The 12,964-nt window shown below is 40.6% G+C and overlaps 1 protein-coding gene across 3 annotated transcripts; it reads right to left on the bottom strand.

Moving 5' to 3' along the window:
- Positions 1–10,962, bottom strand: pabpn1 (poly(A) binding protein, nuclear 1). Of its 3 annotated transcripts, none has more exons than XM_044104215.1 (7): positions 10,451–10,962; positions 8,057–8,165; positions 6,147–6,214; positions 5,456–5,562; positions 4,596–4,683; positions 4,219–4,376; positions 1–285 (listed from the first exon to the last, which is right to left on the bottom strand). In XM_044104215.1, exons 1-7 carry the CDS (start codon positions 10,583–10,585, stop codon positions 90–92), a joined length of 861 nt encoding a protein of 286 aa, XP_043960150.1. In that variant the 5' UTR covers positions 10,586–10,962; the 3' UTR covers positions 1–89. The 3 variants fall into 3 exon arrangements, with proteins under 3 accessions (XP_043960150.1, XP_043960151.1, XP_043960152.1); XM_044104216.1 differs by having other exon boundaries at positions 1–1,420; positions 10,451–10,935; XM_044104217.1 differs by lacking the exon at positions 10,451–10,962 and adding an exon at positions 10,022–10,178.
- Positions 10,963–12,964: the final 2,002 nt, after the last annotated feature.

Here is a 12,964-nt window from a genome sequence, read left to right as displayed (position 1 = left end):
GTTGTGGGCGATGTGTGACGATTTTTTTTTTTGTTTGTTTTTTTAAAATTTATTTTAATTTGTTTGAAAGTGTTAGTTAAAAAGCATCGTCAGCGTTTGCTGTTGTAGTAAATGCCCCCCGCGGTGGGCCTGTGGTCGCCCTGCCCCCCTCCCCCGCCTCCCCACACCGACAGGATGGGGTGAGTGTGCATAGCGGGAGCGGAGAGAGACAGAGATGCTGCGGAGACAGTGGGGGGGGCCGGCGCCACCTGGGGAGGGGTTGTCAGCCTCCACTGGTCCTGAAACCTGAAACGACAAGAAGTGGTCTAATATACAGAGAGAGGAGGGGGGGTAGGAGTCAGAGGAGGGGGGGTGGAGAGATGGAAGACAAGGTGCACAGAGGGAGGAGCACTGGGGGAAATGAAGGGGGGACTACTAAAAAAAAATATATATGTATGATATGAAACATGCCTGGTTGGGGGAAAACTTGAGAAAACAAAGTTACTTCATCTACAAAACAGGTGGGGGAAAAGAAAATACAATCCTACAGTCTTTCACTGGACAGTAGATGATCCATAAATAAACAAAATACATTTTAGGGGGTAGGGTGTAAGAGGGAGGAAACAGACAGAAGAGGTTGAGAGGGTGGGGTGGGGTAAAGGGGGGGGGGGGATCAGGAGGTAATGACAAACTCCAAACAACAAAAATTTCAACAACCACTCAAAAGCTAGTGGACGTTTCACACGGATGCGCTAACAACAAAAAAAACAAACAAAAATCAAACATCAACTTTCCTTCCTCCTGCCCTCCCTCCCTTTTTTCCCCTCTCTTCCCTCCCTTTTTTTTTCTTTTTTGGATGGTGGTGGAAGGTGAGTGGGTGGGCTGTACTGGTGATGGTGTGAAAGCAGGAGGTCACAGCCAGACCAAAGGAGACACATCTGCAGCCTGAGATACCATCTTTCTTTTTAAACCACTTTTTTTTTATGTTCTTTTCCCCAACCCATCCCTCCCATTCAGAAAACAAACAAAAACAAAAACAAAAAAAGAGAAACCCAACAGATGTTTCACCTCCCCCCCACCCCCACCAATGGCCAACCGAGGTTTACCTTACCAGGTGTGACCGCATCAAGCTCTGCACACGCACGCTCTCACACAATCTCACACTGCGGCCAGCCAGTCTCTCTGTCCAGGAGAGGGGTTTGTGTGGTTTTTTTTCGGGGGGGGTTTCCATTTTTTGTCTTTTTTTTTTCCTCTCCTCAGTGGTTTCTTCTTTTTTTTTGGTGGGGAGGGGAGGAGTTTCATTGTGTGTGTGTGTGTGTGTATGTATGTGTGTGTTTTAAAATGGAACAGAGATGGGAGGGGAGGACTGATAGTAAGGGGAGTACTGGAAGGGGGGGGTGTTTAGTAAGGGGAATACCACGATGTTGTTCGCCCTCGGCCCCTGGAAAAGAGAGAGAAAAAGAGGGTGAGATTTTTTTCTGTTTGGCTTAAGAAGATGGACACCAATTTCCTGGTGTGATAAATATATATATAGATAAGTGAGAGTGCGTGAGGGCAGGAAAAGGTTTGAATAAAAAGTCAACTGTTAATGACTAAAATGAGACAGGCTGTCTTTTAATCAGTGTGGAAGGAGACTAGTAGAGGAAAAATTGCTTTTCAGATATTGAGTGAGAACAATAAGTGTGTGTGTGGGGAGGTTGTGGGGGCTGTGAGGGGGGACAGCAATGGCACTCTCCCTCTTTCTCTCTCTCTCTCTGTCTGTCTCTCTATGAGAGAGCCTCCTTCTGGGGGTCACTGTGGGGGAAAGACCGTGAGGACAAACAGCACCACACACACCATCAGCGAGACGCATTCACTTACACGATGGACGCACAACTGCAGCGTTAATCCACACTCAGAAACACAACGTGACACACACACACACACACACACAGAGAGAGAGTGACGCCAACCAGCGGCAGAGCGCCTCTCATTCACACAGACAGCACAAACGGGTCACACTGGGACTGAACGCCCCGCCGCTCGGTAGGCCAGATGCCGAGGTCAGGCTGCAGTAATGAACCCTCGTTTCTGGGAGTGAGCGCTGTGAAGCGAGTGTGTGTGCGGTGTAAGTGGAAGGGGAGGCAGGGGTCATGTTCATGCAAAAAAAGAAAAATCCACATGAATAAGAGTACAAAAAATAATTAAATAAACACAAATGACATTATGAATACTGCTAGGAATCAAAATCTTGGCTCTTCGCTGCACGTACTTGGGAAGATAATCATGTGGATGTGATCATCCAGACAGCACTGGGTCGGCTTTTGGCATCAAGGTTTAGAAAATTTCAAGTCGTTTAATTGAGATGTCAAATAAAGTGCTGGAGAGACTTTATGCTGACTGAATGGGGCATGGAGTAATGCAGGATGGCCCTAACCACACCTGCTGCTGCTGCACACTGCCGCTCAGCAGGCTGTGAGGTGGCCACAACATTTTCCCACAAGGTGGACACATTTCTGTGCCAACTCAAACTAAAGAGGCATGCCTGTGGCCTAGTCCACATGTAGCCAGATATCTGGAAAAACAGTTTTTGTGTGACCTTTGATCCACACAAAAACTCTGTAGCATCACTAAAAAGGATTATTTAGAAAAACTCCAAAGTGGATATTTGAGAAAACTATGTGAAAACTGAAATTTAGAGTTCCACACATTGCCGTCTATGGGTTTGGCATATTTAAAATACTCTGGGGCAAATTTGTATGGTTTCGTGTGGATGTAAACTTTTGTGAAACCAATCCCGTGTGTACAATACTTTTCAAAATGATCTAGCAGAGTTATTCAGTTTTATAAACACCCGGCTACAAATGGGCAAGGCATAAGACAAAAAGGTCTTAGAGTTTGGAGCGAATAATATAACATTGTTCACTGCTACCACTTTGCTTATTTTTCTCTCAAGGTCAAAGGTCAAATAGGAAAGAAAACCCTTCAGGAATACATCTTAAACTTTAGAATAAACTTGAACCAAAATAATAATAATAATAATAATAATAAAAAAATCTAAAAATTTGTTTCTAAAAGTGAATTATTTACAGTAAGATGTTCTATTGCATTTCATTAAAGTGCAGTGCATACTGATTTTTTTTTTTTACTACAAGCACAGAGGAGGGTACTTAGCCAAATAATGAGGTGTGACATTGAGATACTACTGAAATGCTGATAACATTAGTTGCAATTCATGTTCTAGTTTTAAATCTGAGTAAATACTGAGATTCTACAATGTTTTTACTTCAGATTTTAATCCCAAAAGCTCCATGCCTCATTTCTCTTGCCGTAAGCTTTCATATAGAGTAGATTGTAGGTTTTACAGGAATATGATTTGGCTACTTAATCCTGTAACACAGAGAAATGCAAGCTGAGGTGGTTTTAACTAGGAACAGAAAACCAATCCATCAAGCCTGATATTTGATCACAGCTAAAAACTGAAACCTTCCCAAGCTTACTGCAGCTCCGTGCCAGGTTTGATGCCGATATTTTTCCACAATAAGACAAAGCACTGGTGAAATGTTACATGTGGTTCAGATCTGCAGCTCAGTCTGAACTAAAGCAGTGATAAAAGTCCTGATGTAGCTACCAGACTCCTCTGAGATAAATCATCAAGGCCAGTTCAAATGGAACAACTCTGAATGTTCTATGGTTTCGACATGCTAACCTGTGCTGCTGCTGATTAATGAGGGCACATTGTGTAGTTATCGGGAGTTTAAGATTAGATTCTTTCTAACCACAGTTGATCTAATTTCCACCCTTTAATCAGTCCTTGGGGGAATTTGAGGTCCTGTCCATTAGTATCAGTAGTTTTACCCTTATCCAAGCCTCTCCCCTCTCTGCCTTGCAGGCCAGATCTGTGAGTGAACTGGGAGGGTTAAGGTTTCATTGGGTGTGTGTGTGGGAGTTTCTGATTAGAGACTGTGACCTTGAGGGTCAGACATTTTCTCACAAAAATGAAAGGATACAACCCAGACTAGTTCCAAATGAATGCAAGCTTCACTAAATAAGGTAGCAAGGACCAGAAGAAAACCTGTATGATTGAGCTGACAAATAAAATGGCCTGGAGACTTTCTAGTGGCGATAATAACAGACAAAGTGAAGCCCTCGCTCTCAGTGTTTTTCGTAAGTTAAATGGAATGTTTTACAGTCTCTAATGTTACATTTTAAGTGAAGGCTCCCAGGGGTCTGACTCAAGAGGCCTCGACAGCAGCTCACCTGAAGGCCCGTCCTCTGCCTCTAGGTGGCGTGTAACCACTGTAGTATCTTGCACGCGAGGAGAAGTTTCCTCCTCCTCCCCGTGATCGGAACCGGCCCCGAGGAAAACCGCGATCTGTGGTGCTGATGCCTGGTCTGTTTGTTCTCTTGGCTCCCACCTGAACACAGTTTTAGGAGCTCTCAGACTCAAAACATGCAGTTCCAGTGTGACATAAAAACTTTTTTTGGATGGTCACTGCCTTGGACTTTTTATTTTACTGACGAGCAAAATGTTTCAGATCACAAAGGTTGAATCTTGTTTTTACTTTCCATTACATGAAAAAACTAAGTTAAGTTAATGTACATTTATTGCATGTTATAAAGTCAAGGTTTCTTACCTTTATCTGTCTTCCTCTGAAAAGGGATTCATCCAGAGCCATAGCTGTCCTAACAGACTCTTTGTCTGCAAACTCAATATAAGCAAACCTAAAAATGAGGGGGGGGGAAGAAAAAAACAGAAATTTCTAAATACAAGAACAGGATTATGCAATTAAAAAAAAAATAAAAATCTGAGAAAATACAGAATCGGCTGCACCGATCCAATTCAAATATCGGAGGTCTAGTATCGGCAGATACCAATCACATACAGGAAAACGGTGCCAAATTGAATTAAAATGTTTCTTTTATAAACAGACATAAATTTGCTGAATTATAAATATATTTGATTGCTCTGCACCAGTACAACACACTAAAACACATCAATACTTTATAGATTTGGTCAAACATGTAAAGATAACGCAGCTTTAATTTGTTGAGTCAGAGCAATTAGGAGTACCGAAAATAACAAAAAATTATAGGTTGACAACATTGGCCAAACATGTAAAAATAAAATGTAACCAACCTTTCAAAAGGTCAAAGCATAGATTTAAGACTTAATAGATCGGTCACTTTGTCACAGAGACTAGAATTTCTTTTCAATATCAGGACCGATACAGATATTAATACCGGCTCTGTGCAATTGAAATTTCTGCTTCTGGTTTTAAATATCCCAACAAACTAAAGTGATAGAAACTGAAACTTCCTTCATTGGAAGACTTATTCAAATAAAAAAAAATAAAAATAGGTTATTCCTGTCTCACTGAAAAACTGAACTTCATTTGCATTTATCTCCAAATTAAATTAATCCATGCATCATTTAAAAGATTTGCTAACTTATTCTTAGTCAGCAACTCAAAGCACACATAAGAGAGAAGTTTACCCCTTGGGATGCCCTGTGTATTTGTCACATAGAATGGTGACTCTGTTTACTGAACCACAGCCATGAAAGTGAGCCTCAAGCTCCTCTGCCGTAGCACCATAATCCACCTGAGGAGAGAAAATGTAGAAAAACATTTACCAGATATGTCACAGGGAAAGACATGAGAAACGCCAACATCCAACAAATCTGACAATAAAGAAACTTATTTATCAAATATGAACATGTTGATGGGTTTCAGAAGTCACAATGTAACCACAGCAACCCGAGTGCGGGACAGTGTTCATTCTGACTAAAACAAGCCAAGCCATTGAAGTGTCAGAGGGAAAAGGGCAGGAGAGAGGGAGGCCAACAAAACCCGAACAAAACAGCAGGGAGCTGAGCACTACAGCACAGGATATCTGTATTCTAAATACTTTCAAGCTACAGTACAAGTATGGAAGTGCTGAATGCTGCCCTTTCATGACAGAAAACTTAACAGGATTTTCAGGCTTGTCTTGGAAAATGTCTGGAGTTCATTTAACTACAAACACAGACAATTACTGACCCGCTTCATAAGGATAAATTCCAACTTTTTTTCCTTTTCTTTTTGTAGCAACATAGGAAACTGTGTCTTTTTTTCCCTTTTTTTGACTAAACTCCAAGTGACAAACGACGCGTCAAACATAGCGCACGACAACAGACTGTTACTCACGTTGCCAACATAAATAGATCTGCCATCTGCTTCCATCTTCTCCTCGATGGACATGATGACAGGACCAACTGAAAACAGAGGAGGGAGAAGAAGTCAATATGACTGCTGTGAGGCAGACAAGGACAGATCTGGAAGCACAATTATGGGTTTTAAATTCCAACATTTGTGGTGATCGTATAGTCTAGGAACAGAGGGTTTGCTGCATGATTTGTCCCAAAATAACCTCTGCACCATCAGTTATAATCAAATTTTTGTTCAATTTTCTGGGACACACATGTCTGAACTAACTTTTTATTAGCAGAAATAAAAAGTTAGTTTTTATTTCTGTATAATTTTATATATTTTTAAAAAAAGAATATTCAAATCATTTCTATATTCTTATGACTCAGTCGCACGAAATCTCAAGTTTAACTCGTTAATTATCAAAATCTATGCAGCAACAGTCAAGACGATACAGAAATCCAGTTCATAATGTGGAAATTATGTGGAAAAATGTGCAACTATTTAAAGCAGTCCTGTATTTGATTCACTACATCACTGAATCATTTTATTTTGAAATGGTGACCTCAGAATAACTAGAGATGCAGATAACTCCAGAAAACAGGATTTATGTAAACTAGAAAAAAAACAAAAAACAGAATCATATAGCAAAGCTACGGCACTTTTAGTTTATATGCTTCACATTACGTCTCAAGTTTATTGGCCAATCAGAGCTCATTGATCCAAACCTTTTTGCATGTCTCTGCTAAGAGTGGTGGCCGTACCCTGAACTCTGCCTGTAATGGTCTTATGTTGCCAAGCAATTTTCTGGTTGGGACAGACACTTGTGCCTCTGCCTTAATCAGGTCATCCAGAAAAATTTATGCATCACAAGATTTTTTTATTTTGTCCTGTAAGATGGGTTTTTCCTTAAGGTAATGTTGAGACATCCTGACCCCTCACCCCAGGCCAAACACTAGGGTGTGCCCCTAAGTTTTCATCTTCCAAAAAGGAGCTCCTAATGAAGAGTTCAGGAATAGCAAAAGGACATTTAGGTAGAAACCTATTTTGAGCTCCTCTGCATTAGTAACAACTTGTCTTCTTCACCATGGCAGCCACAGAGCAGGCCCACAGCTATGTGAGGCAGCACTGGAAATATATCACATGTGAAGCAGCTAGCGGCTTTGTTGAGCTGCAAGTCCAACTGGGTCAACAATTGAACAACTTTTGGATAAGCTGGATACCTTTTTAGTAAAAAATTTAAGTGGGTGGGGTTGCTGTGGTTGGAAACACTTTGCCAGACAATTTCATAAAAAACCCTTAAATGATTATGTTTGTCTTAGAAATTGCAAATAAAACTGTGGTTTTGCTCTGCCACAGTTATACACTCGTAGGTCAAAAATTTTCTTTCAAACAGCTGGCGATGTAGGACTGCTCAAGCAAACAAAACATTCAAAAGTTAAGCTATTTGCATTATCACCACTTCTGGCGGCACATTCATTACAAACCATATATTTTCACAAGCATGCCTCTTCCACTTCTTATTTAGAGTCTTTTGCTGCTGCTCAATTTATCTGTGAGCTCAGATCAGGCTATATATATATATGTATATAAAAAAAGCCATAATGCTCCACTTATGAAAGTAAATTTGTTGGGCTTCTCCTTGGCACCAAGACAAAGGAAGGAAGGAAGGAAGGAAGGAAGGAAGGAAGGAAGGAAGAGAGAGAGAGAAAGAAAGAAAGAAAATTCTATTTGTTATAATGAACTAACCTTTTCAGCGTACTTAAAAAAAAAAGTTAAAACAGAGCCACTCAAAAGGATACATTGAGACAAAATTGTCTTTATGAAGCCAGGTAACACTGTTATAGCGTCCTCCCTTCACTGAAATAAAGAGGAAGAGTACAGACTGGTCAACCGAAAAACAAACGTACCTGGTGGGGGGCTGAGATTCATCTGTTTCTCCACCTCGTTCTGTAGCTCCTTCAGCTTTTCTGCCTCTTCCTCCATCTCTCGGACCCGGGCTTTAATAGCCTCCAGTTCCTGCAAAACACGCACATTCCCAATACGTCTGTCAAACTAGTAGCTTCACAAACTGTAACCATTGACATGCATCTTATGTTGATGCTCAACGGTTTTAAAAATATATGCACCAAAGATAAAAGTCCTCATTTGAGTAGATCCAGTCTATGGCCTTTAGCTGCAGGTTATTTTCTCTGCAATTTTTTATTTCCTCTCTGAACAGCATACAACTAAAAACCAACAGAGCCAACAAATGGGGGGAAAAAAACATACCACTAATTCATTACATAGTTGTGCAACTGTTAAAAATCTTTCCAGTTTCAAAAAGATTTTAATCACAGCCATTTTTTCCATCAAAATAATCCATTTACAGCAGACACAGACAGGTTTCAAATAGACAATGACTAAAAGATATTTGACATGATTATCCCAAATTAATGCGTTAAAGCATAGGTCAGACAATTAACTTATCTTTATAAAATTCTACAGTGCACCACAGAATAACCTGTTGAAGATGTTCTTAGTTTTGATACCTTTAAATGGGAACTTGGGGTTTACAACTTCTTATGGTCAACCATTTTATCGGCCATGTTTTCTACAACCATTTAGCAGTCATTGCCAAAGCCAAAAATAAATAAATACAATTCTTAAAAAATAGCGTTGTCATCTACAAACAAAAATCATTGCACATTGCCACGCATTTTATTAATATCATGTAAATTAGAAATTCTGACTCCCAAGTTCCAACACCAAACCATCCAAGAAAATTTGTGTTTTCACCCAGAGACTTACTTGTCAAATAACTGCTCAACTCAAACAACTGAGATCAGTTTGCTCTGAGGCCATAGGTTCTCATTCAATAACACATTTTTCTATAAAACAGTCACATCATTTGCACTGAATACTGACTTGACTGTGCCCTCACGTGTGTGAAGTCCCTCCTGTCTGACAGTGGTGCACTGCAGCACAGTGGGAGTCGCTCCAGCATCATTCAGAGCCACTGCCTATTTGCCTTTTTTTTTTTTTATTCACTTGCTCACAGTAACACTCAAGAATCATCCTAAATTCGGAACTCCCAATCAGAGGACACAAAGGGAGTTACAGTAGCCGAGGCACTCTTCCTGCATTCAGTTTTTTATAATCAAAGACATCACAAATATCCGCACGATTCATATGTAGACCAGTGGAGCAATCCACCTGCATCTGACACGTTCTGACCCCTATTTTTTGACGCATATTGAGAACAAGGTCTCACGCTCCCCTCTTTTCCTCTAGCCAAACAAAAAAAAAAAAAAAAAAAAAAAAACGGTTTAAGACGCAAACCCAGCCCCTTAAATACCGCAGCCCCCTTTTTCCATCTGCGTCCCCAGCTACGGTTTCTCGACAAGAAAACCTAAATTCCTCGCCAAAGCATGCTATCCAGTAATTACCTGGGAAATATGCACTGACGTGCAAATGATAGAATACGCATGTGTGAGTCCATTGAAAATGTGCAGCTGGTATTAATTTTAAACTCGCTGTGATGCAGGTTACAGCCCACAGTCGGCCAAGGCGCACAGAAAACGGAGAGAAAAAAAAAGATGGTCAAGTGTATGTCGGCCTCGTCTAGCTATTCTTCGCTCACACCAATGTTATCCCGTCTGAATGAATGTCTGTCGTGTAACACAATTAGCCCGACAGCTACCATGACGTGCCGCAAATTTATCCCGCGACTACCTACAACAGTTGCCAGGTTCGCTGGTCATTTAGGGTGCAGCATTTGATGCTAACATTAGCCTCCTGCCGCTGGGTCATTCGCGTGTGCGCGCACAGCAGCGCCTGAACAGCAGAAGCAGCTTCATTGAAGAAAAATGAAAGGAGATAAAAGATGAAATTACCGTCAGCCGGTCGCCTTCTTACGGAGGTAGACTTTTAAAACGACAGCTAACGGCGGAGGCCTGTCCGGTGCTTGCCCCAACAATGTCCCGCATCTCCGTCCTGCATTTTTTTCCCTTTTTTTGCGACGAGGATTTCCCCCCCACCCCCAACAGGCTAGGGTTGCTCTCTCTAGCGCAGAGAAACTGGTGTTGCTCTTGCGCCAAGATGGCCGCGAACACCACGCATGTCACCACCCAAGTCTGCTGCACTGCGTGAACCACAATGGCGGTTGATAACGAAGTAGCGTTATCAGACGGCATGTGACCAATGATTTGTAGAAGGAGATCAAAAAAACTATAGGTTCTGTTAAACCAACTGTTCCGAAGAAACACTAACGTGCCTTGGTACTCAAGATGGTTCTCACTCGTGGAACAATACCCTTTACTCACCGGGTCTTCAATTGCGGCCTCTCCCTCTTCTAACCCCGGTTCTTCGTCACCGACACCAGGGTCTTCCAGTTCGGGATGTCCGGGATCTGAATCTAATAGAGATTCATCTGCTAGTCCGTTGCCGAACTCCGCCATCGCTCTTATCCGACACTACCGACGCGCCTCGTGGCTAAACCGACGTTGCAGGCCCCCACTCACACACAAGGGGGTAGAGTGAGCGGGGTGGCGAAAAGAAAAAAAACGGCGGAAAACGCCGCTCTGTAAAGTTAAAATGGGAAATAAAATGCTAGCTTCAGCTCTAGCTATAACTCAAACAGCGTTCCACGACACACAATGTGTGCTGTTTCACTCGCTATTTTTAGGCAGTGGCCCAAATATGCGACACCGAACCGACTTTATTTACTTAAACGTGTATATTTTAAAAAAAGACGAGGGCTGTACGCGAGCGCGGCGGCGTCTCCTCAGTTCAGAAATGGAAGCTGGGGGCGGAGTCACTTAGCACTGCAGGCGTAAAGCTCTCAATTCTATTGGTCTATAGAGAATTCTAGACAAACCTTTTCAGTATTTGCCGTGTGTTCATTGGACAATCACACGGGGCATTCCGGTTCGCGAATGGCGTCGTACGCATTTGATTGGATTATGTTTCTGTCAATCAAACTCCTCTCAGTACTTTAATAAACTTACAAAGCCCATTGCTGACCGAATAAAGTCCCATAATATTTGAGCAAGTAAAATATTATCAACTGCCTCACCCTGTTTGACCTTACTGAGCGAGGTCCCTTTAATAAATCATTCTGGAAGGCCTTTTTATGCCATTTTAGTTCAAATAAACATGGAAACCTTTTGCAGGAAACAAACGTGTTTTGCCAAAAACCTATTAGTTTAACGTTCAGTGATTTGGATTAAAAGCATTTTATTTCTGACAGGAAATTATATTATTGACAACATTTGAAATTGTTGATGTTTAATTGTCCTTATTACTTCTGCAAAACTAGGTATACGTAGCTTGATCTGATCAACTACACAAATTATACAATGTTTTTGAAGCAAAGGAAAACCAAAGTAATGCCTAGCAAAAGTATTTATACACCCTCAGCCTTTTCACATTATTTCAAAACCACATGTTTTGTTTTTACCTGTACTTTATGATGTAAAAGAACTGAAAAATATTGCATATTTGGAAGAGAATGATTCTAACTGCATGAGTATTGAACCCCTTAAATAAGCATTTTCTGTTAAGCCTCTTTTGGCTTTGCACACCTAGACACTGAAGTTTGTGCTCAGTCACAGTCAGTTTGGATTGACAGTGTGTTTGAACATCAATTGTCTCTCTTTGTGTCTACACTTCACCTGAGAAATTCTAACAAATACATATGCTTTGATCCAAACTCAGCTATAGCTGTAGCTATTTATTGTGGTGGCAGGTTAAAAGGATGTCTTCATTTCTTTATTAATTATTGTCCATTATCTTACTTTTTATACTCCAAGAACACCATAAGCATGCATTTTTGCTTCCATGGTAAGCCTAAACATATATCTCAGAACCAGCATTCTTTTAGAATTACATAAACATCCATAAAACATTTTTTTTGCCCTTTATAAAAGGAATATCAGGATATCACTTATTACAAAAAAAGGTTTTAGCAACAAAAACAATACACTGCTGTGTGATAAACTAATTTTTTCACTGCAGTCCCAGGGATGAAAAATGCTTGCGTAAAATATAGCCAGTGATACAGGGTGTTCCCGTTAATAAACGTGATTAATAGTAACATAATCCCAAAATAAATGTTGATCTTTCTCAATTTTAACAATTAAAAAGGTTCTTAGCGGTTTATTAATGTTACAAATATAACTTATTTTATGTTTTTTTTATTATTATTATTGTTATTGTTGTTTTTACTGATCATGATCTCATACTGTACTGGTAAATATTTCGTCCAGTGCTCAGCATTTCTCCGACTATGTGGGGACCACCACGTGTCATTTTAGGAATCTTTTCATTTCTTGAAGTTACAACGTTTGCCCAGTAGGTGGCAGGTTTACGGAGTGTCGCACTCGAGTCCAATGAATGAATACAATCAACACCCACACGCTAGAAAGCAGCTGTTAAATAACTGGCCACAATAGTGACCGCTAGGCAGGAAGAGATAAAAGGGTTTGCAGCTCTGAAGTTATTTAAGTGTCGGGATTAACATTTACCACACTGAATAATTTCTGTATACTAAAGTAAAAGCTATTCTAAATATGTCACTTTTGAAAACAAAATATTTTAGCATGCTTTCCAGAATCTTTTTTTAACCTCCCACTCAGGTTTCCCCAGAGGAAACCTGGAAAATTTGTGAGCTCTTTAAGAAAATATCAACTAACATATATATTTGCATTACAAAATATATTCCAAACAGCATGTGTGCAAATAAACATCTCCTACTGTAGTGATCTAACAGTACATGTGCAGTACTACAGTTATCATTTCAGCAGTAGGTTTGATGAAATCAGACCAACTTTATTCGC

This window comes from Gambusia affinis, linkage group LG21 (assembly GCF_019740435.1).
Source record: "Gambusia affinis linkage group LG21, SWU_Gaff_1.0, whole genome shotgun sequence".
Lineage (NCBI taxonomy): Eukaryota > Metazoa > Chordata > Actinopteri > Cyprinodontiformes > Poeciliidae > Gambusia > Gambusia affinis.
This window is presented reverse-complemented; position numbering and strand designations above follow the sequence as displayed.

Excerpts from the sequence above, each read along its gene's own strand:
- pabpn1 (XM_044104215.1), bottom strand. The coding sequence starts at position 10,585 with ATGGCGGAGTTCGGCAACGGACTAGCAGATGAATCTCTATTAGATTCA. Across the intron at positions 4,377-4,595 it reads TCAGAGGAAGACAGATAAAG|GTGGGAGCCAAGAGAACAAA; the intron begins GTAAGAAACCTT and ends AACTGTGTTCAG. Across the intron at positions 286-4,218 it reads GGCAGAGGACGGGCCTTCAG|GTTTCAGGACCAGTGGAGGC; the intron begins GTGAGCTGCTGT and ends TTGTCGTTTCAG.